This window comes from Desmodus rotundus, chromosome 2 (assembly GCF_022682495.2).
Source record: "Desmodus rotundus isolate HL8 chromosome 2, HLdesRot8A.1, whole genome shotgun sequence".
Taxonomy (NCBI): Eukaryota; Metazoa; Chordata; class Mammalia; order Chiroptera; family Phyllostomidae; genus Desmodus; species Desmodus rotundus.
In genome coordinates this window covers 55137754-55159251 of record NC_071388.1, presented here as the reverse complement: position 1 = coordinate 55159251, position 21498 = coordinate 55137754, and the positions used below count along the sequence as shown (strand labels likewise).

Genomic DNA, 21498 nt, shown 5'->3' with positions numbered 1-21498 from the left:
AACAATCAGAATTAAGAAAAACAGTAAGTTAATATTTGCCAATCAGAATAGCAAACATTTAGAAATAATATTCAGGAAGTGGAGAGATGTAGTAAAACAAGCATTCTCAGAACAGAATGACAAGTTTCTATGGAGTATACAAAAATATATGTGCAAGGGCGATGACCACAGCATAATTTGGAATTGTGAAATCGGAAGCAAATCACACCATGATAATTAGATCGACCACACAGTTCTGTATTAAAGGCAAGGGGATTTCCAAGATGCATCATAAGGTGGAAACACATGAGAGAACAGTTTGCATAAAATAGTCCTGTTCATGTAAAAAAACACTATGTACGTCTGTATATATAATATTTATTGCGTGCTTACTCTGTGACAGGCATCACTCTAAACCTTTTGTATATTTTAACGTCCTTAATTCTTATAAAAATCCTATGAGGTAGATAGTATTGCTAACCCTCATTTTACAAATTAGAAAAGAGACAGTGCAATTTGCACAAAGTCACAGACATGAGAAGGGATTCAAACCAGAGTGGTTTGGTTTCCTCACTCCTTTTTCAGCATCGTTTTCTCAATTTCCCTATCCGCGCCTCCCCCCCCCCCCCCCGCCCCCTTCTATTTCCCTTCTTCTCCCCTGCCACCTCCCTGGTCAGTCAGCAAACTTTCAAGTGTCTCTTGACAGTGTCATGGGGAGAAAAGTGGGGGTGCAAAAGGTATGTTTCACTTTTCTCCGTATTTGGCTTTATGGTGTGGAAGATCGTGTGTTACTTTTATGAATGAAAATGTTAAAAGAAAAGGGAAGCCAATGAATTCAGTTCAGTTCAAGAAACATTTATTGTGCTTGGATGCCAGTCGGAGGGAACCTGAAAAACTAAACATTCTAAACACATACGATCTGTTTGACACTTAAAAAGAGTTACCATCATTTCCTGAAAGAGACAGAGACTGAGACTGAAAGAGAGGAAGAGAGACAAAGAGCCAGAGAGCGAAAGCGAAAAGGCTCCATAAAGAAAAACAAGCTTGACCTTCCTTATCTGTGCTCTGAACTATTCACCGCTCCCAGCCCTGAAAGCGAGGAGTCTGAGGGATGGAGGTCAAAGTCCGAGGAAAGAAGTTCACGGAGTGCAGTGCCTTCAACCCCACCTCGGAGGCTCCGGGTTTGCGCCCATCCCAGCTCCAGCTGGTGCGGACGCCCCAGGTCCCGACCGCCCTCCGGCCGCAGCCCGCGGTTTCCGGAGTCCGTCCGGGGATCAATGAGATGGGCGGGGAAACATCTCCGCACCGCCCCGGGCGGCGGTCTCCCTGCAGCATTCCTGCCTCCTAGCAACTATCCGGACCTCCAGGGAACCCTTCTGTACACGTAGGTTCCCGGAAACGAAACCGGGCGACGCAATTTCAGCGCCGCGGTCGCTTCGAGGCCCCTTCCTGTTGACTTCACCGCACGCTGTGTAAGGAGCAGGGCAGGGTCACTCGGGGACCCGAGGGAGCAGCGCCGCCGCCGCCGCCTGGGATCCCGGTACTCCGCGCGGCCGCCGAGCAGCAGCAGACACAGGTGGGCGGCGGCGTTCTCTGTCCCCTGCCCTGGGCACGGGCACCGGGGTGGCTTGTGACACTGGGGCGAGAGGGCTGGTTTGGGCTTGTGCTGAGGTTGGGGCGGGAGGCGGGATCCTGGGATTCTAGGGGCTTAGGGAAGCCCCCAGGAAGTGGAGCCAGGGCCCAGCAAGGCGCACCGAGTGACCAGGTCGTAGGTACCCCAGGAGCAAAGTGCCCATGACAATGAGTTGCCTGCCTGAAACCTCCCCCAGGCTGGACTCCACTAGCGCATCTCTACACAGTGGGCCAGGGGGATCTGCCAGCCTATTTCGGAAGAAGAGGGAACTCTATTAATAGAGCCTGCTAGCTGTCATTTAATAGTAAATACTAATTAGGAGTATGGCTGGAACCCCACTAGGCACCCTGGGACACCAAAAGTGGAAACAGAGGCGGTTTGTAGATTAGAGGCCAAGCCATTGCCTCGGGAGTCCGTCTGTCTCCTCCCTCTACTACTTAGTATCTGGGGACTCTGACCTCCAGCCAGTTTCTTCATAGACCCCCCTTCCTTCCCTCACCTCTGAAATGGCGTGACTATCCAGAGTTAGGAGTTAGAGTGGGGCATGTACTAGTGCAACTCTGTTAGAGCAGGGTCTGGCACTGCCCAAAGTACTCAGTGACAGTTTCCATTGTTTCTGATATTTGACAAAGTCCCTGCTTCTCCAAATCTACTGTCTTGTTCTGGTTTTATTTCTCCATCGAGTCCTGGAAGTCCGGCATGGTCACTTCCCATTTCCAGGGGTCAGACAGGAAACAGTTGTTCCTCCTGGTTTAGCAAGATGAGGGATGTGGTTAGTACTGTACAAGTGTCACTTGCTCCGTGTGACCTGTCAGGCGATTTGGGATCCCCCTTTTCTCCCTTGACCTTTTGTAACAGCACAAGTTTCTCTGAATACCACCCTGGGGAGCATGACAATGTAGGACTTGGAAGGCCGGACTACCAAGTGAAATGAGGGGACTTTTCCACGTGGGTAGAAAGTAGCATTTGAAATAGCCAGGTTGTAAATTAAGTAGCCTTCAAATCTGTAAGGAACCCATTCTTCCTGACTGAACGGAATGAAATAATACTCTACACACACTGTTGGATCAGTAAGCACCAATTAAGAGCCTTGCCTGGGACCAGCCATGCTCCGGCCTTTGCGAGTTTAGAGAACAGCTGGAGAAAGAGCAAATGTGTGAGGATGGTCTCCTGTGCACGTCTCCATCCTCATGTCTAATGATCTCTCCCTCTTGGTCTGTAACCCACAGGCCTTTCCTTTCCTTGAATGAGAAGAGCTCCCTGAGCCTCAGGACTTCTGCCCATGCAGTTACCTCTGTCTAAACCTCACCCACTCTTCAAACACACTTCTTTCAGCTCTTGAATCTGTCTTCCTTGACACCTTCTCCCCATCACCTAATCTTGTGTCCCTATAACTCTTCATTACAGCGCCATTAGATTTATTTATAGCACTTCAACTGTTTGTAGTAATATATTGTTATTTGTCATTTTGCTCTAGTGATTGTTATAGTGCCTTGTACATTCTCTACTCCTTCCATCAATATTCTTTGAAAAGGGGCACAAGCTTTATGCTAAATATATATTTGTATAATATTCATATATGTACATGCATATTATACAAAGGGGAACCCCCCAAAAGCCAAAATTATCTTTTGGAGGGCATGCTCTTTGACTACCCCTTGACAGGCTTCCCCCTCTAGGTGTGTTCTAGGAACTCATCCGTATACCAGCCAGCATTTAGAGACTTCATTCGACTTCAGTAAATTTTTTGAAGACTCTTTCCACGCCTTTGCCCATTTCAGGAAGGGAGATTTATGAGCACACCTGCCCACACTGCGCTGAGTATTGAGCAGTTTTTGACCAAAACGTCATGATCCCTGTGGCCCACCCTCAACATTTACCGGACCTTGCCGCGAGTGACTTTGTTTTTGTTTCCCCCAATGAAGAACGTCCCCAAAGGGAAACATTTTGCGGATGTAGAAGAGGTGAAACAAACAATGGCAGAATCACTAAAAGGCATCAAAATCAATGAATTCAAAAACTGTTTTGGGCAGTGGAAAAAACGTCTTGATAGGTGTATTGCATCAAAAGGAGAGTACTTTGAAGGTGACTTAAGTTTAAACATGTAACAATAAATACACAATTTTTTAATAAATAAATTCCATTTCATGGGGGACCCCCTCATGTATAAACCTATGGAAAGAGCACACCAGGTAAGATACAGAACATTTCCATTGCCACAGAAAATTCTCTCCTGTCACTTTCCGGTCAGTCCCCTCCTATCCCAGCAACAACCACTGTTCTGATTTCAGTGGTGAATACACTATTACTCAGCGGAAGGAGCCATTGATAAAAGAAGCCACATGGATGAATCTCAAAAATATGTTGAGTGAAAGAAACCAGACACAAAAGAGCACACACTGATTACATTTCTATAAATGACCATATTTTAAAGGCTTTCTGTATCACAATTTAGGCTGACACCGTTTGCCAATAGGACCTACCATGCTGCTAAGACCCACAGGCTTTGGAGATACACATGTGGGGAAAATTATTTTAAAAATACGAGACTCAAAATAATGTAACCAAATAGGAAGGAAAAGTAAATATGAACAAATGAGCTCTGTTTTGGGGTTCGTTTAGTTTCACTTCTTTGGATTTCTGTGCAAGAAGGAAGCGATCTTTGACCCCATGAAAGAAAGGTAAATATTCTGGTATTCAAGTTGATCTGTTAGGCAAGGACGAGGGCGCCTAGAGCACTCATTACTTAAGAGCCTCCATCTGTTCCTAATGTGATTCACAGCATTTGTTTATGAATTTCCTCTTTCTGGCTCATTCATTCTTTCTGACTGGCACGGCACTCCCCAGGCTCGAACAACTAAGTGTAAAAAGTGTGTATTTTTTAATTAAAAATATTTTATTTTTTAAGTAAAAATATATGTTAATGTTTTTAAAGTCCCTCCCCCACCCCCATCCCCACACAGAGTGTGTGTTCCTCCTCCAGATATTGTTCAGAATTTGTCCTTGAAATAAGGGCCTTTCTGTCACTGTAGGCAAGTGGAGAATGATGGAAACAATAGTCTCTTAAAATTGCTGTAAAATTGGTTAAAGGCTATAGGATATTTTTTTACTAATATTAAAGAGGGCTGTCCTACAAGCAACAGAGGTTAGGTAAAAACTTTAGAGATGTCCAGTCCAGTATGTTGATTAAGGGATACTATTTAATTCTACTCTACAACTTCAATCTTTTAATTTTATGTATCTGTGAAGGTACTCAGCATATTTAAGGTAATGGGTATTACTTTCCATGTGTAATCTTCGATACTGGAAATGTGAGGTTGACAAAAGTAACCGTGGCATTTGGTATGTATGACCTTAGTCTCCTTTTACTGTTTTATGACAGACACTAAAACATGAATGTGGCCTCTGAAAATGTTCATCCAACTTTGATTACGTGTGCTTATTTGCTTATTGATCATTTTACAGATTAACCGAAGAAAAGCATACATTTTAATCTTTTTGCTCTTTTCGCCCGATGAGGTCCGTAGCAGTTGGTTTCTGACCAGCTCATGAAAACTTGTATTTGTGTTATTCTAAGAAAATCCAGGAAGTGAAGTCAGTAACTCAAACACATTGTTTGCTTTATTCCAAGCCAAGTAAACCCATTCCCAATTATTCAACCATTGCTGAATTTCTTGAGTATATAATTAAGAGGTAACTACAATTGGAATGTTCATAAGAGTTTTACTAGATTATGAAATTTTATGCCTAAAGTAGGCAATGATAAAAAATTGAGAGGAGTGACATGATTCCCTCTTGGGAATACCAGATTTTAGTAAAGGACCGAGGGATCAGTTGATTTTTATTTACCATTTAAGACAACACAGTAGGAAGAGTTAATAAACTGGCAGACAAACCCGGAGAGGGACTGGAACGGGCAGAGATGATTTATATTAGTGTGTGGGTCCAAGACGAAACAGTCAGGTAACCGAGTTTTTACTTTACATGTTAATTGTAATTAATGGGTGTAGAGGGATTTGAAGTGGAGAGATAGGGAATGTAATGACTGGACAGTAGGGGAAAGACTAGGACGGGATCAAGGCACTGGAAGGCAGAAGTACTGAGTACAGTGTTTATTTTATTATTATTCATTATTTTCAGTAGAAATAACCAAACACAAAATTTAACTTGGATTTGTTATGCTACTACATCTATGACAACCCCTGAGACTGGATGGATTCTCTGGCTAAAAGCATGTCTTTTTACATTTTTTTATTTAATCTTTATTGTATATTTTTTTCCATTACCATTTAGTCCTCTTAGGTCCCCTGCTCCCAACAATCACCACGCTGTTGTTCATGCGTGTCTTAAAGCATAGAACAAAGGGTCAGACCTTTCAGATGTTCCATTTAAGCTGACAGAACTGGAAATTTCCAGAGGTATTTACAGCAGCGTAACCTGATAGCTAACCTTTCTCCTCCTCTTGGTGGACCACGCCTGGGGCCCAGCCCTGAGCTGTCTATTAACTGGGCTGACTTACAACTTCTGAAGTCAGACTCGGAAACAGCAATGGGGAAGGGACCGACCAAAGGGTTTAAATGATCAGATTCTGGTAAACTAGACGAATGGAGGAATATCTTACCTGCATGTATAATTTCAGAGTACCTTGTTTTAACAGTCATATGTGACCTATAAAATGATAACCTGTGTATTAATATCAGGTCTTCTTTTTCAGAACTCTTTAAATCATGGACAAACAAAGTAAGTAAATTAAGTGTTGACTTTTTCCTTCAATGTTAAGTCTGTTGTTAATATATTCATCACCATGTATTTTATTCAGTTTCTGAGAGGATATAGTTTGCTTTGTGTTATTTATACTCTCATTCAGTGTTTTCATATACATATGCACAGATAGTCACTATCACTAGTTTTCCTTTAAAAATATTTTTAAAAAGCCTTAGATAAACCTAAGAAATTTTAGACTTACTGGAAAATACATTGTATTATTTATTTATATTTCATCCAGATCAGTTTTTCCTTTTCCATGTGTATTTCATGCACGTTGAGTATTCAAATCATATTAATTAACAGATAAATTTATGTCAGTTCATTGTAATAAAATCTCACATAAATCCCTGATATATATATTTCATAACATACACACGTGAATAGTTTTAAATAAATACCAAACATTATGTTCTGGCTTTTGTTCTTTCAAGAAAATTTTAAATAAGTTGAGTATTGACAAGCATCTAAGAAGACTTTGTCTGATTAAAAATTTAAGGCAATCCATATGGGGGAAAATATAAAAAATAAAATTTTGTGTTCTGAAAGGTTTTATCATCTTTCTTTATCTCTGCTTAGAGAGCCAAAGCTGTTTCTCTCTCACCACAGTGTCAGTCTTGCTACCTATAGTGTCATTTATTAGGACCAGAAACCTTTGCTCTTCTTTAGGAAGTTTCACGATTTTCTCTTTATGTTTTCTGTAATAATTTAATCTTATTTGCAAAATTCAAAGCTTTTCAAATGTAAATGTATATGATATTAAGTTATTTTGTTTGCTATAAACTCTGGCATGCTTCAAATCATTTCATAAAGATTCTTCTGGGTATAATCATAGTCACCTTTTTTCGTTTTTCTTTCTTTTCTTTTTTTTTTAATTAATTAAAATTTTACACTTGGAAAAAGGACTTTGCCTCAACTCAGCACTGACACCTACGGGGATAAATTTACAAAATAACTTGAAATCAGCTGTAATGATTAGGAGTCAATGGTAGGAGTTTCTATTTTGTTAAACAGAGTATGTTTTCTTTTTTTTTATTGTATTTATTTGGGTGACATTGGTTCACAAAACCATACAGGTTTTAAGTGGACAATTCAATGAAACATCATCTGTGCACCGCATCGTGTGCCCATTGCCCAAAGCAAAGCCTCTTTCTGTCCCCATTCTCTCCCACTTTGCCCACCTCCACCTATCACCTATCACCCTTTCCCTCTGACCATCACCACACTGTTTCTGTGTCTATATATTATATGTATTTTATGTTTTTTGTATTTAATCACTTAACCTTCTTTCATCTAGCGCACCAACCCCCTCCCCTCTGACAGCTCTCCGTCTGTTCCATGTATCCATGCCTCTATTTCTATTTTGTTTGTCACTTTATTTTGTTCATTAGACTCTGCAGTCACCTTTTAACTTTTCAGTTTCATATAGATAAATTGTATGTATATGTTTGCATAAATAGAAATGAAATGAATATATGTATACTTCATATATATACATATACATATATAAAATGTATATATGTAAATATACATATATAAAAATTAAATACCTTTAAACAATATGATACTCCTATGATTTTATAAGTTACTTTAAGTTGCATTTCTCAAATCCATTCATGATTCATATGCTCTTTGCTCTACTTGACCACCTGTCCATTCACATGTTTTCTCTTGTATCAATTTCCACTGAAATTTCTGAAGCCAGGATCATTGCTCTGGCACAAAAATCCCAGAGATGGTGAGCTCCTAATTTGTTGACTCTGTCAGGTCATGGACATAAGTGTGTCTTTGCTATTGTTTAAACAATGGTACTTACTCAGAGGTGCCAAAATGTGACATATTATTTAAGGGTAGGTGTTTGGTGGGGGAGCTTTGTCCAGCAAAGCCCCCCCGGCCATCTCGGATGAGAATAAGTCTACCAAGACATGATCTGCTTGGGGAGGAAAGGTGGCCGATCTCTCAAAGGAGAAGGGCCAAGAGCCTGTTCCTCAATGGGCTTTTATACATATACATATATAAAATGTATGTATGTAAGTATACATATATAAAAATTAAATACCTTTCAACAATATGATACTCCCATGATTTTATAAGTTACTTTAAGTTGTATTTCTAAAGTCCATTCATGATTCATATGCTCTTTGCTCTACTGGGTTCAATTTGCACAGGAATACAAGTAAAGCTCATCAGTCATTGTCAGGCAGTAATGATCAAACAGTACAACAATACGTAACATTCAAAGAACTAGGAGGGCTTATTCTGAGCTAAGGAGCCATTAAAACTTTGGGAAACAAACTCATTCCTTGCTTGGACCCTTATCAGAAAACTGAGGGCATTCTTAGCAAAGCAGGTTTCACAGGACTTTATGCATTCTTTCTTAGGCCTGATCTCCCCGGGGGAATCGCCTGTTCCTGCCCAGGGCTGCACCGCCCTCTGTCATTGTTCAAGGCTTAAATCACTCAGCGGAAGTAAGGCAGCCAAGAGAGTAGGAGACTTCTTACAGAGAGAATGAGGACTCATGCTATGTCAAAGCCGAGGGGTGAAGGTCCATCACCCCCTTTTTCTCTAGCCCCCCAAGTCCTTCTCTGATGGCCACATCGTGACCATACCTGTCTTAGATTGTCCCTCCCTTGAGGAATCTTAAGGCTATTGGCTAACTGTCATCTGCCCTGGGGCCAAGCAGGTGTAGTAAAGGGGGCAGAGGCTGCACCCCAGCCAGGAAGATAAGCTTTGTCTCCTTAGTGGCTTATGCTTCCCAGGTCTTTTACTCAGCCTTAGCCCTGGGGGGTTACAGCTTCTGAAACCAGGCAGGGCGGTTCCCAACAGTCTTTCAGTCAGACTTGTAGAGTCTGATCCTGTTATCTGCCACTCAGTTTGAGAGTGGGGGCTGTGAGCAAAGCCTTGAGAGAAACAGAAGGGAATGGTTAGAAGGAACAGCTTCCGGTATTTCAGAAATATATGCTAATTCGGGGAATGTTGCAGTATCTGCTTTGATGGAAGTAGAGGATTCTCTGTTGCCTGGATTTGCAGTCTCCATGGACTCCATTCTGCTGAACTTACTATGAAGCCAACTGAATGGAGGAGAGAGGGGGTCCCAGAATCCAGCCTCCCTGCTGAAACCACATGGGTGGAGTGATCTTAAAAGACACATGAAATGGACAAATACAGGAAATGTGTCAGATTGAAAGTCTGGCTAACATTTCCATGTGACATGTCCCCATGATTCAAAAAGAAACTTTTGAATTTACAGTTAGTAAGTCATGGGAAAGAAAGGGCTTAAGTGTAGCGGGCAGTAGACCGTAAGTTCCATGAAGGCGGAGCTAGTGCGGCCCCCCCGAGCCTAACTCAGGGGTGAGACAGGAGATGCTCTGTGAATATCTATTGTTGGGTTGGGATGGCTGTTGAATGAATAATTGGAGAAACACAACAATGAGGAACTAGCATGTTGAACCATTTGTGCATATTTTAAGGTTATTTAAGCCACACTGATTAGCAGATAACATTTAATGTTAGTTTATTATAATTAAGTCAGTTATGATATTTGTAGGTCAAAATCAGTCAAATATTAGAATTAACTTTGGTCAACCTTATTAGGGTAATTCCAGAGTAAGCATTAAAAAATAAATATTTTTAAAAAGATATTTAAATATAACTATATATGCATCCTTTTAAGTATTTAGTTGGGGGCTTATGAGGTGGAGGGATCTAGCAAAAAAGAAAAGCTTCATGGACACGGACAGCAGTGTGGTGATCACAGGGGCGGAGGGTTGGTGGAGGTGGGAGAGGGTATAAGGAGGATAAATAGTAATGGAAAAATGAAAAACATTGAAAAAATTAAAAAATGAGAAATTCCTATAGCAATGTTTATAGATATCTTTAAAATCATCCATAATCCTTTAATTCCCATCCACACATCTACCTAGTTTTATTTCTCTCTTCACACTCTATATGTGTTTTTAAAACTTTTTCTAATACCAACAAAATAAAAGTATGGAAGTGAACACTCATCAGGCATAGCCAAAAACTAGAAAGTCAACCCCAGTAACTCAACGCGGTCTCATTTCATCCAAAAGAGAATTTGTTTGCGACAGCAACCAAAATTGATTGATCTACAGCAAAATGATTCTGATAACAGGCACAGCTTTTGCTAAGTGGAGAATGCACTCTCTCTTATTTCAAAACAGCATAAGATCATACAAATGAAGTTATGTACAGATACTGTATTTTTCTTTCTAATAAGTATTTCATTAAAGCACGTACATGTTTGCCTCTCCTTGAATTACAGATGCGCAAATGAATGCTCCTCCCCCAGGAACAAATTTCCCAGCTGCGTATCCTCAATATCCTCCGGCAGCGTTCCAAGGTAAAACATTTTTTCAAGGTATAAAACCAAGGTAAATCAATCACTGATATTCCCGAAAAGGGAGGTGTGTGTGTTTCTGTCTGTCTGTATATTTATTATAGTATTGCACTTTGTTGAAGGTGCAATAGTGAAATTGCCAGCCTAGTTCTTGATTGTTTGGCTGACAATATATATTATCATAAATATCATTGAAGTAGATTTTATTTATGCAGGGTAGTAAAGATATAAAGTTAGTAAAAATAGTAGTAAGCGTACATTTAGCAAGTGAAATATAAAGCTGCATATAACTTAAACCCCAAACTAATCATACTAAGTAAAATATTATATTGATTCTCCATCCCTTCAGAAAATTGTGATCCTGTAGTCACATTTAGAAGACTTAATCCTGAGTGTTTTTGAGTCATGCAAAGCTCAGGTTAATTGTTCAGTGAGAGTCACAGAAAAGACAAGACTGCTTTAATAAAACAAAGCTACAAGCACTAGAAATGTAGTTACCTGGGCATGATTCTCATTTTCATTTTGTAACATGTAAAAGCTTTCCTTTTGCTTACATGCTGAATTACGCTTTGCATGTGAGTACACAGGCTACCCATATCTTGGGAGACCATGGCGGGGACTTACGATTTCAGGTTTGAAGAGAAGGTTATATGCATTTTGTATTCTACTCTGAACAATCTGCTTAGGAGCTGAATAGTCTGTTTAATTGTCTAACTGGAAATCTCTCAGTGGGGGACTGGATGTCATCAGATGTTCGCAATTAAAAGAATGTGAGCTAGAAAAAATCCAAGGCTCTAAGGTAATTGTCTCCAGAGTACCTGTTACAAGTGCTCCATGAGAACTGTTAAAAACACTAGTGCCAGAGCACTATCCCGGAAAAAAACTAAAGCAGAAGCTCAGGGAGTGGGACTCAGGGACTGGAAATTTTTTAATTACTCAGGTTAGTCTAACTGGCAGCCAGGGCTTCAAACCACTATTCTAAATTCTTATATGGTTGGTGTTCAGACAATTATTAGCAAGTCTGTAATAGTCATCTAAGGTACTTGGAGAATGATTTAATCCACCTACAGCTAATTAAAAGTAGATGATACATAATTAAATTGGTTATCATCAGACTTAAGAGTTTGTAGGAAAAAATAGTTCAATTTTATTGTTCAAGTTCAAGGCCACATATAGCACAGGTTTTAATGTAACGATACTGATAGCTTAGTATTGAGAGCTTACTCTGCCTAATGTGGATGAACTCATTTAATTCTCAGATACTCTTATGAGGTAAATACATTAATTATTCCTAGTATCCAAGTGGGAACACAGGTATAGAGAGGCTTGTTCAGGCTTCAAGTTCTGGCTTCTGTACTTAATAGTTGTTGGTTTTAAACATATTGCTGTACCTCCAAGCCTTAGTGCTTTTTAAAAAAAAGAAATTTATTGTGTTTTTTCCATTACATTTATACACCCCTCCCCCTGCAATCACCACCCTGTTGTCGATGTCTATGAGTCGGTTTTCCTTTTTGGTTGATCCTGCCATCCCCTAGCACCCCTCTCCCCCAGCTGTCATGCTGCTCACTATCTGTGAGTCAGACTCTTTTGCTGGTTAGTTCAGTCTGCTCATTAGATTGTACATATGAGTGAAATCATATGGTATTTGTCTTTCTCTGACTGGATTTCACTTAGCATAATGTTCTCTAGGTCCATACACACTGTCGTAAATGGTAAAATTTTCTTCTTTTTTTACAGCTGAGTAGTATTCCACTGGTGTAAATGTCCCATAGTTGTTTTATCCACTCATCTACTGATGGACACTTGTGCTGCTTCCATATCTTGGTGATTATGAATAACACTGCAATGAGTATAGGGTTGCTTATGTTTTTTTGAATTAGTGTTTTGGGTTTCTTTAGATATGTTCCCAGAAGTGGGATCGCTGGGTCAAAAGATCCATTTTTTTTATTATTTGAAGTATCTCTATAATGCTTTCCACAGTGGCTGCACCAGTCTGCATCGCAACCAAGTGTAAAGGGTTCCTCTTACTCCACATCCTTGCCAGCACTTGTTGTTTGTTGATTTATTGATGATAGCCATTCTGACAGGTGATATCTCATTGTGGAAGTTTTTCATAGATTTTTGCATATTAACCCCTTATCAGATGTATCAGCAAATATGTTCTCCCATTCTGTGGGTTGTCTTTTTATTTTGTTGATGGTCTCCCTTGTTGTGTAAAACTTGTTCAATGTAGTACCATTTGTTTATTATTTCTTCTGTTTCCCTTGCCTGTGGAGATATAGCTGATAAAATATTGCTATGAGCAATGTTCATGATTTTGCTACCTATGTTTTTTTCTAGGGTTTTTATGGTTGCAGGTCTAATACTTATCTTTAGTCCATTTTGAATTTATTCTTATATGTGCTATAAAAAGGTGGTCTAGTTTTGTTTTTCTGCATGTATCTGTACAATTTTCCCAATACCATTTATTGAATAAACTATCTTTAGCCCATTGTATGTGCTTGCTTCTTCTGTCTAATATTAATTGGCCACAAAGGTGTGGGTTTATTTCTGGGCTCTCTGTTCTGTTCCAGTGATATATGGTACTGGCATAAAAACAGAAGATGCCAGTACCATGGTGTTTTGATTATTACAGCTTTATAGTATAGTTTGATATTAGGTAGCATGATTCCTCCAACTTTGTTCTTTCTCGGGATCACCGTTGCTATGTGCATTCTTTTGGGGATCCATATAAATTTTTGAAATATTTGTTTTAGTTCTGTGAAATATGTCACCAGAATCTTGATAGGATTTGTGTTGAATCATATATTGTTTTGGATAGTATGGTTATTTTAATGATATTAATTCTTCCTATCCATGAGCAAAGTATATGATTCCACTTATTGGTATCATCTTCAATTTCTTTCTTCACTTTCTTATAATTTTCCAAGTGGAGGTCCTTTACATCCTTGGTTAGGTTTATTCCTAGGTATTTTATTCTTTTTGTAGCAATTGTGAATGGTACTGTGTTCTTAATTTCCCTTCCTGTTAGTTCATTATTGGCATATATAAATGCAGCTGATTTATGCATATTTATTTTGTATCCTGCTACTTTACTGAATTCATTTATCAATTCTAGTGTTTTGGGGTAGGAAATTTAGCGTTATCTATATACAGTATCATGTCATCTCCAAATAATGACAGTTTACTTCTTCCTTTCCAATTTGGATGCCTTGTATTTATTCTTCTTGTCTGGTTGCTGTAGCTTGGACTTCCAAACCATGTTGAATAAGATGTGAAAGTGGACATCCCTGTTTTATTCCCAATCATAAGGGGAACACTTGTAGTTTTGTCCCATTGAGTATGATGCTGGCAGTGGGTTTGTCATGTTCAGGTAAGTCCCCTCTATTCCCACGTTTCTAAGAATTTTTATCATTAATGAGTGTTGGATTTTATCAAATGCTTTTCCTGCATCTATTGATTTGATCATGTGGTTTTTATCCTTCATTTTGATTACATGGTGAATCACATTTATTGATTTGCAAATGTTGACCCAAACTTGCATTCACAGAATAAACTGCACTTGATCATGATGTATGATCTTTTTGATGTATTGCTGTTCTTGGTTTGCTAATATTTTGTTGAGGGTTTTAGCATCAATGTTCATCAGAGATATTGGCCTGCAATTTTCTTTTTTTGTAGAGTCTTTATCGGATTCTGGAATTAGGACAATAATGCTAACCTAATAAAATGAGCTTGGGAGCCTTCCTTCCTCTTGAATTTCTTGAAATAGTTTGAGGGGAGGTGTTAGTTCTTCTCAGAATGTTTGGTAAAATTCCCCTGTGAAGCCATCTGGTCCAGGGCTTTTATTTGTTGGGAGTTTTTGGATTACTGCTTCAGTTTCACTAGATGTAATCTGTCTATTCAGATTGTCTGATTCTTCCTGATTTAGTTGTGGAAGACTGTATGATTCTAGGAATTTATCCATTTTGGCCAGGTTGTCCAGTTTGTTGGCATATACCTGTTCATAATGTTTTCTTACAACCCTTTGTATATCTTTGGTATCAATTGTTATTTCTTCTTTTTCATTTCTGATTTTATTTATTTGAGTCCTCTTCCTTTTTTGATGAGCCTGGTTAAATGTTTGTCAATCTTGTTTACTTTTTCAAAGAACCAGCTGTTAGATTCATTGAGTTTTATATCATTTTTTTAGAGTCTATTTTGTTTATTTTTCCTCTGATCTTTATTATTTCCTTCTTTTGCTCACTTTGAGATTTTTTGGTTGTCCTTTTTCAAGTTCCTTTAAGTGTAAAGTTAGATTGTTCATTTGAACTTTCTCTTGGGGTGTTTTTTTTGATTAGGCCTGTAATGCTATAAATTTCACACTTAGGATTGCTTTCCCTGTGTCCCTCAGAGTTTGGATTGTTGTGTTCTCCTTCTCATTTGTTACAAGGTATCTTTTGATTTCTTCCTTGATCTCATTGGTGACCCATTTATTGTTTAATAACATGTTATTTAGCTTCCATATCTTTGTGTGTCTTTCAGTGTTCTTGTTACTGATTTCTAGTTTCATTGCATTGTGGTCAGAGAAGATGCTTGATATGATTTCAGTCTGCTTAAATTTATAGGTCTTGGTTTGTGTCCTAACATGGGTCTATCCTAGAAAATGTTCCATGTGCACTTAAAAAGTATGTATATTCTGCTGTTTTGGAGTGAAATGCTCTGAAGATACCAATTAAATCCATTTGATCTAGTGTGTCATTTAAGACTGCTGTCTCACCCTGGCTGGTGTAGCTCAGTGGATTGAGTGCGAGCCTGCAAACCAAAGGGTCGCTGGTTTAGTTCCCAGTCAGGGCACATGCCTGGGTTGCGGGCCTGGTCCCTAGTTGGGGATACGTAAGAGGCAACCACACATTGATATTCCTCTACCTCTCTTTCTCCTTCCCTTCCCCTCTCTCTAAAAAAAATAAATAAATAAAATCTTTAAAAAAAAAAAAAAGACTGCTGTCTCCTTGTTGATTTTCTGTCTGGAAGATCTATCCACTGAAGTCAATGGTATAGTATCACCTACTATGACTATATTTCTGTCAATCTCTCCATTTATGTTCATCATAATTTGCTTTACATATTTAGGTGGTCCTATGTTGTGTAAATGTTTACTAGGGTTATCTTCTCTTGTTGGATTTTTCCCTCTATGTAGTGTCCTTTTTCATCTCGTATAGCCTCGCTTTTAAAGTCTATTTAGTCAGATATAAGTATTGCTCCCCTGGCTTTTCCTTTCCATTAGCATGAAATATCTTTTTCCATCCCTTTATTTTTAGTCTGTGTATATTTTTCAACCTGAGGTGGGTCTCTTGGAGGCAACAGATATATGGGTCTTGTTTTCTTATCCATTCAGCTATCTTGCGTCTTTTGGTTGGAGCATTTAAACCCTTTACATTTGAAGTGATTATTTATACACACACACACACACACACATATATTATATATATAATGTATTTAATGCCATTTTATTGTTAGACTATTTTTCTCTGTTTTTCTATTTTCTTTTTCTTTTTCTTAAAGCAAGCCCTTTAACATTTGTTGCAGTACTGGTTTGGTGTTAACAAACTCCTTTAGCTTTTTCTTGTTTGGGAAGCTCCTTATTTCTCCTTCCATTTTAAATGATAGTCTTGCTGGGTCAAGTAACCTTAGTTGTAGGTCCTTGCTTTTCATCACCATAAATATTTCATGGCAATCCCTCTGGCCTGAAACATTTCTGCTGAGAAATCAGGTGACAGTCTAGTTGGTGCTCCCTTGTAGATAACTGCCTGCTTTGTTCTTGTGGCTGTTAGGATTCTCTCCTTATCTGTAAGCTTTGCGATTTTAATTATGATGTGTCTTGGTGCAGGCCTCTTTGGGTCCATCTTGTTTGGGACTCACTGTGCTTCTTGGACTTGTGTGTCTTTTTCCTTTAACAGACTAGAGAAGTTTTCTGTTATTTCTTCATATAGGTTCTCGATACCTTACTTACTTTCTTGCCCTTCTGGTATTCCCATGAAGTGGATGTTGTTATGCTTCATGTTGTCCCAAAGGTTTCTTAAGCTCTCTTCATAATTTTTTTATTCCTTTTCTTTTGCTGCCCTGCTGGAGTGTTCTTGTCTACTGTGTCTTCCAAATTGCCGATCTGATTATCTGCTTCATCTAATCTACTGTTTATTTCTTCTAGTGTATTATTTATTTCAGGTGTTGCACTCTACTTCTCATTGGTCCTTTTCTATTGTTTCTGTGTCTTTTTTCATGCTGTTTATTATAGTTATAATCATTTAAACTCTCTATCCAATATATTGTTGCCTCCATTTCATCTAGTTCTTCTGGAGAATTCTCTTGTTTTTTTCATTAGGTTCCTGTTTATTTGTCTTTCCATTTTGGCTGCTTCTTTGTATTTGCTTGTATGTATTAGGGAGACTGCATAGGACTGGATCTGGCCTATGTCAGACTCTTTCTGTGACTGGCCCTGGGCAACCTATTTGGAGCTAACAGTAATCCACAGCTTGTGGCTTCCTCTGCTGGGCCTGTTTTTATGGAGAAAAAGCCAGGCTGTGCACTAAGGCTGGCTTTTACCAGCACAGGGGCCAGGAGAGTATCAGCTAAAGTCAGAGCTCCCAGAGATCTGCCTTTGTCTGAAGTCTTTCTGTTAGGCTTTGTCTCTGAAATAGCCTCCATCTATACTCCTCAGCAGCCAGGCTAAAGCTCCAACGGGTAGGGCAAACGTGATTCCTGTGGGTGGGGCTGTTGCTTCCCCCCAGGCTGATGCCACCTGGAGGGGAGTTGCCTCAGAAACATGGCTTCTGAAGAATGGGGAATGACTCAGCACAGAATACAGCACAGGGATACTACAGTTCTCTCCCAGGAGCCACCAACCCCAGCCCTCTTCATGTGTCTCTAGGCCACTCTGCCCTCCCTCCGCTGGAGTCCAGGGTAAGTGGCTACAAATATTTTGTGTTTTGGTCCTTTAAGAGGCTCTCTGCATCTCTAACTACCTCTTCCTGGTGGAGAGAAAGCCTGCTGCTTTTCACAGCTGAATGTTATTTAGGTTCCGTTCCCAGTTCAGGTGCTGTGTTGCGACCGTTCAAGGCCTGACAGGTTCATAGTATTCAGGCAGATGGAAGAATATTCACAGAGCTATGGGGATGCTTCAAACGACTTTATTCGAGGGTGGGCGAGCCACACATGCTGCAAGCAGTGTGTCTGCCTGCTTGTCTCTGTGTGGCACATGTCGTGTCCCTTGCTCCCCAGCATAGCACCCAGCAAGAAGCCCCTAGTCCCTCTTAAAATACTAGAACAAACAAAGCCAGCTTCACGCCAGAAAATTATATAACATAACATAATTCTGTACATGCGAGCCCACCTCACATAATGGGAACAGTTTATTGGACGCAGTCTCAAGGCTGTGAGAACACTACTTATCAAACCCATTCAGGGTTATGGGAACACTGCTTCTCTTTGTTACTCAGACACCTGGGCAAGGAAGCCGGACTGCCTCCACTTACCATGTAGGTTCGCTAGGCTGGGGAGCCCAGCTTGGGATTCAAACCCCACACCTCTCAGAGGGAACCCCAGGCCACTGAAATACACCACCAGGAACTGCAGCTGCCACCCATGGGCGGCCAGCCAGCCCTCTGGTGCCTCCACATGAGAAGTATACACTTTAGAAATTATATGGAGAATAGAATATACACAGTATACATGGTGCTTATTAAGTACTTAAGACAGTTTTTCATGATAACTTTTTACATATGTTGTTTCAAATTGTGTTTCCAGAAAGCTGAGGGTGCTAAATTGGGAAATTTAAATCTGTAACCTTAATATTATTGCGGATTAGGAATGGAATACAGTGGACTCAAACTTCAGGGAAATTGTTAACCTAGAAAATTACATGGAAGGAATGACATGCCTTTACCTATATTCCAGGGTTTTTCAACAGTAGCACTATAATATTTGGGGGTGGATACTTCTTTTTCTTCAGGATGCTGTTTCAGGCACTTTAGGATTTTTAGCAGCATTCCTAGCCTCTGTCCACTAGATGTCAGTATCACCCTCCTCTCTCCTTGTAACAGCCAGAAACCTCTCCAGACTTGACCAAATATACCTTGAAGGGACAAAACTATCCCCGGTTCTGGACATGTAGGAGATACCATTTGTTAGAATTTCAAAATTACCATTTATTACAGAGCGCTTTGGTACTTTCATCTGAGTTTTGAAAGGTAAGGGTAAGGCCTGAGCCAACTCTATTCCACCCAAAACTCTCAAAATAGTAGCGTATATGAAACCACAGATATTTAATTGAAATTTGCTACAAGATAAAAACATGAATATTATGCTTCATAGACACAGGACTTCTGATCTGAAATCACTGGGGTAATCCCAAAGAGCTGACGCTTCCGTTCTTCAGTGAAGTTACAATTTTACTTGTTCATATTTCAGGACCTCCAGGACACATTGGCTACCCAGGCCCGCAGGCCCCCTATGCTGGGACAGTGGCAGGCTATCCTGGCCCCTATGCTGACTACTCAGTCCCACCACATGGCTATTCAGGTGCTGGTCCAGTGGGCTTTCCTGTCCAACACCAGCCAGTGTACAATCAGCAAGGTGGACCTGCAGGGACACAATGGATGCCGGCACCGCCACCTCCATCAGACTGCCCGCCAGGGTTGGAATATTTAGCTCAGGTAATCTCAAATGCATTAAACAGCCATTAACAATAAAACTGTGCTCCAGTTTACTTATTGACAAATGACTAATTTACAAAGTCTGAAATGGTAAAACAACATTTTTTCTTGCTAACAAAATTACTCCAATCATTCTAGGTCAGGTTTATTTAAAGCGAACTACAAATGTTTTAGGTAATTTTGTTTTCTGTGATGTGGAATATAACCTGTGGTAATAGCCAATAGCACACGTTTATTGAGCACCATTTTCCAGGCTTTGTTCCTATGTATGAGACAAGTACTAACTCATTTGATCCTTCCAAAAACTCCATGATATATAGGTGCTATAATTATCACCAATTTACAGAAGAAGAGACTGCATTCCATGAAGTAGCATAAAATGCTCGGCATCAAAATGCCAAGGGAGTGGGAAGGGCTTTTCACTTGTGGAAACTTAGCTCTGTATCCGGGGGCTTAAATCCCAACACAGAATAATTTCCTAGAAGTAGGAAATAAACAACAAAGAAAGCTGAGTGTTGAGTTTCAATAAGTGGTACCAAAAAAATAATATTTTGTATGTAATATGACTCACATTCCTTAATTTGCCCATATTAATAGTGAACACATTCAGTAGACACTTTTAGTTAAAAACATGTTAACTTTGATTATACCCAGAAGTAATGTAAACTATCATTAAATATTGGTAATTTTGGTAAGTATTGTTAATTTATATTCTTTAAATAGAAAAACACTAATGTCAATTCAGTTGGCATAAAAACATGTGATATATAATTTACATCTTAACTTTTTTTGCTATAATAGGTAGATCAGATACTGATTCATCAGCAAGTTGAGCTTCTAGAAGGTATGTATTGATTATGTTTCCATAAGAGAAGATGTTTATGCAGATAAAGGCATGTCAGCAACCACAGATGCAACAGTTTCACTGATGTGGAATGACTAAGCCTCGTTATTCACAAATGCCGTTCATCCGGATAATGAAATGATGATGATTGTCAGCAGCTTGTTTCTGGAAATTAGGAGTCAAGTAGTAAAATACTATTACTCCGGGCAACTGTCCTCATGGTACAGGCCCTGATTTAGAAGGAAACCAGCCAAAGCTTACTTTTGCTCCCCCTTCTCTCTAGAAAGCACTGCCGTGATTTATCACTTTCCCTGACTTCTGTCACTTAAGCTCTTTTCTCTCCAATCTGTGATAACCTTGAGATTGGCACAGACCACGTGCAGTAGTGCAGTTACTTAGTACATTTCCGAAGTGCATGATTTTTTTGAATTTGGATGACTATTTTAGAAAATCACATTCCTGCTCGCAGTTTCTCCTTGGGAGTTCACATGAATCCTGTAAAACCTTTTTGCCACGGGTTGAGGATTATCACTTTGGATGTGGGAGGATGCTGACCAGCAGGCCTAGAGGTCTGGCTTCCTCAAACAGCATTCCTGCTGACGGGCGTGGGCCTGACTCCAGCAGGTGTCTCCCTGGGTCCAGTGCGCCTCACACAGAAGATAACCTTAGGAAGTCGCTAGACGTTTCAGAACTCCAGCCAGTGTCATTCATGAACGATGGTGTCTTTCTTCTCCATATACAGTTTAATGAAAACTCTACTAGTTTTTAGAATATATCTATTAAACCCTTCTTCACCACTCTATAAAGTTTCCTTCCACAGACAGAAAGTATAATATGAATTGTACTGGTTGGTAATAGATTAGGTTAGACATACAATTATTATCTATTGTATTTTGATCATTGACACTGTACATTGTTAGATATTTATAATGTTCTCATTACTGTTAGCTTGTTTAAGTCTAAACTGGAAAGGAGCTCTTTGTTGTTAGATAATTTGTATTCTAAATGTTTTTTAATGTTGTATTCTAGGAAATTTATTTTTAAGAATATAAATCTCCCCCAATACATTATACAGTATGCTATTTATAGTTTTAAATTTATGTTTTATATATTTTTAAAAATATTTATATTAATCATGAAATATACAGTACCAAATTTAGTAGTTATTCTTGAGTTTTTAAAGGGGGTGTCTTTAATTTTCTGTCTCAGATTGAAAGTCTATATTTTA

The 21498-nt window shown here is 39.3% G+C and overlaps 1 protein-coding gene across 4 annotated transcripts in view; it reads left to right on the top strand.

Moving 5' to 3' along the window:
- Positions 1-1166: 1166 nt before the first annotated feature.
- PLSCR1 (phospholipid scramblase 1) overlaps positions 1167-21498 on the top strand; it is a 34806-nt gene continuing 14474 nt past the window's right edge. Inside the window, exons 1-5 of one of the 4 annotated variants that reach the window (XM_045192045.3) lie at positions 1169-1555; positions 6327-6352; positions 10662-10739; positions 19182-19426; positions 20228-20270. In XM_045192045.3, the coding sequence (XP_045047980.2) occupies positions 6340-6352; positions 10662-10739; positions 19182-19426; positions 20228-20270 (379 nt within the window). In that variant the 5' untranslated portion in view covers positions 1169-1555; positions 6327-6339. The other 3 variants (XM_045192046.3, XM_071220594.1, XM_045192049.3) reach the window with 3 other exon arrangements.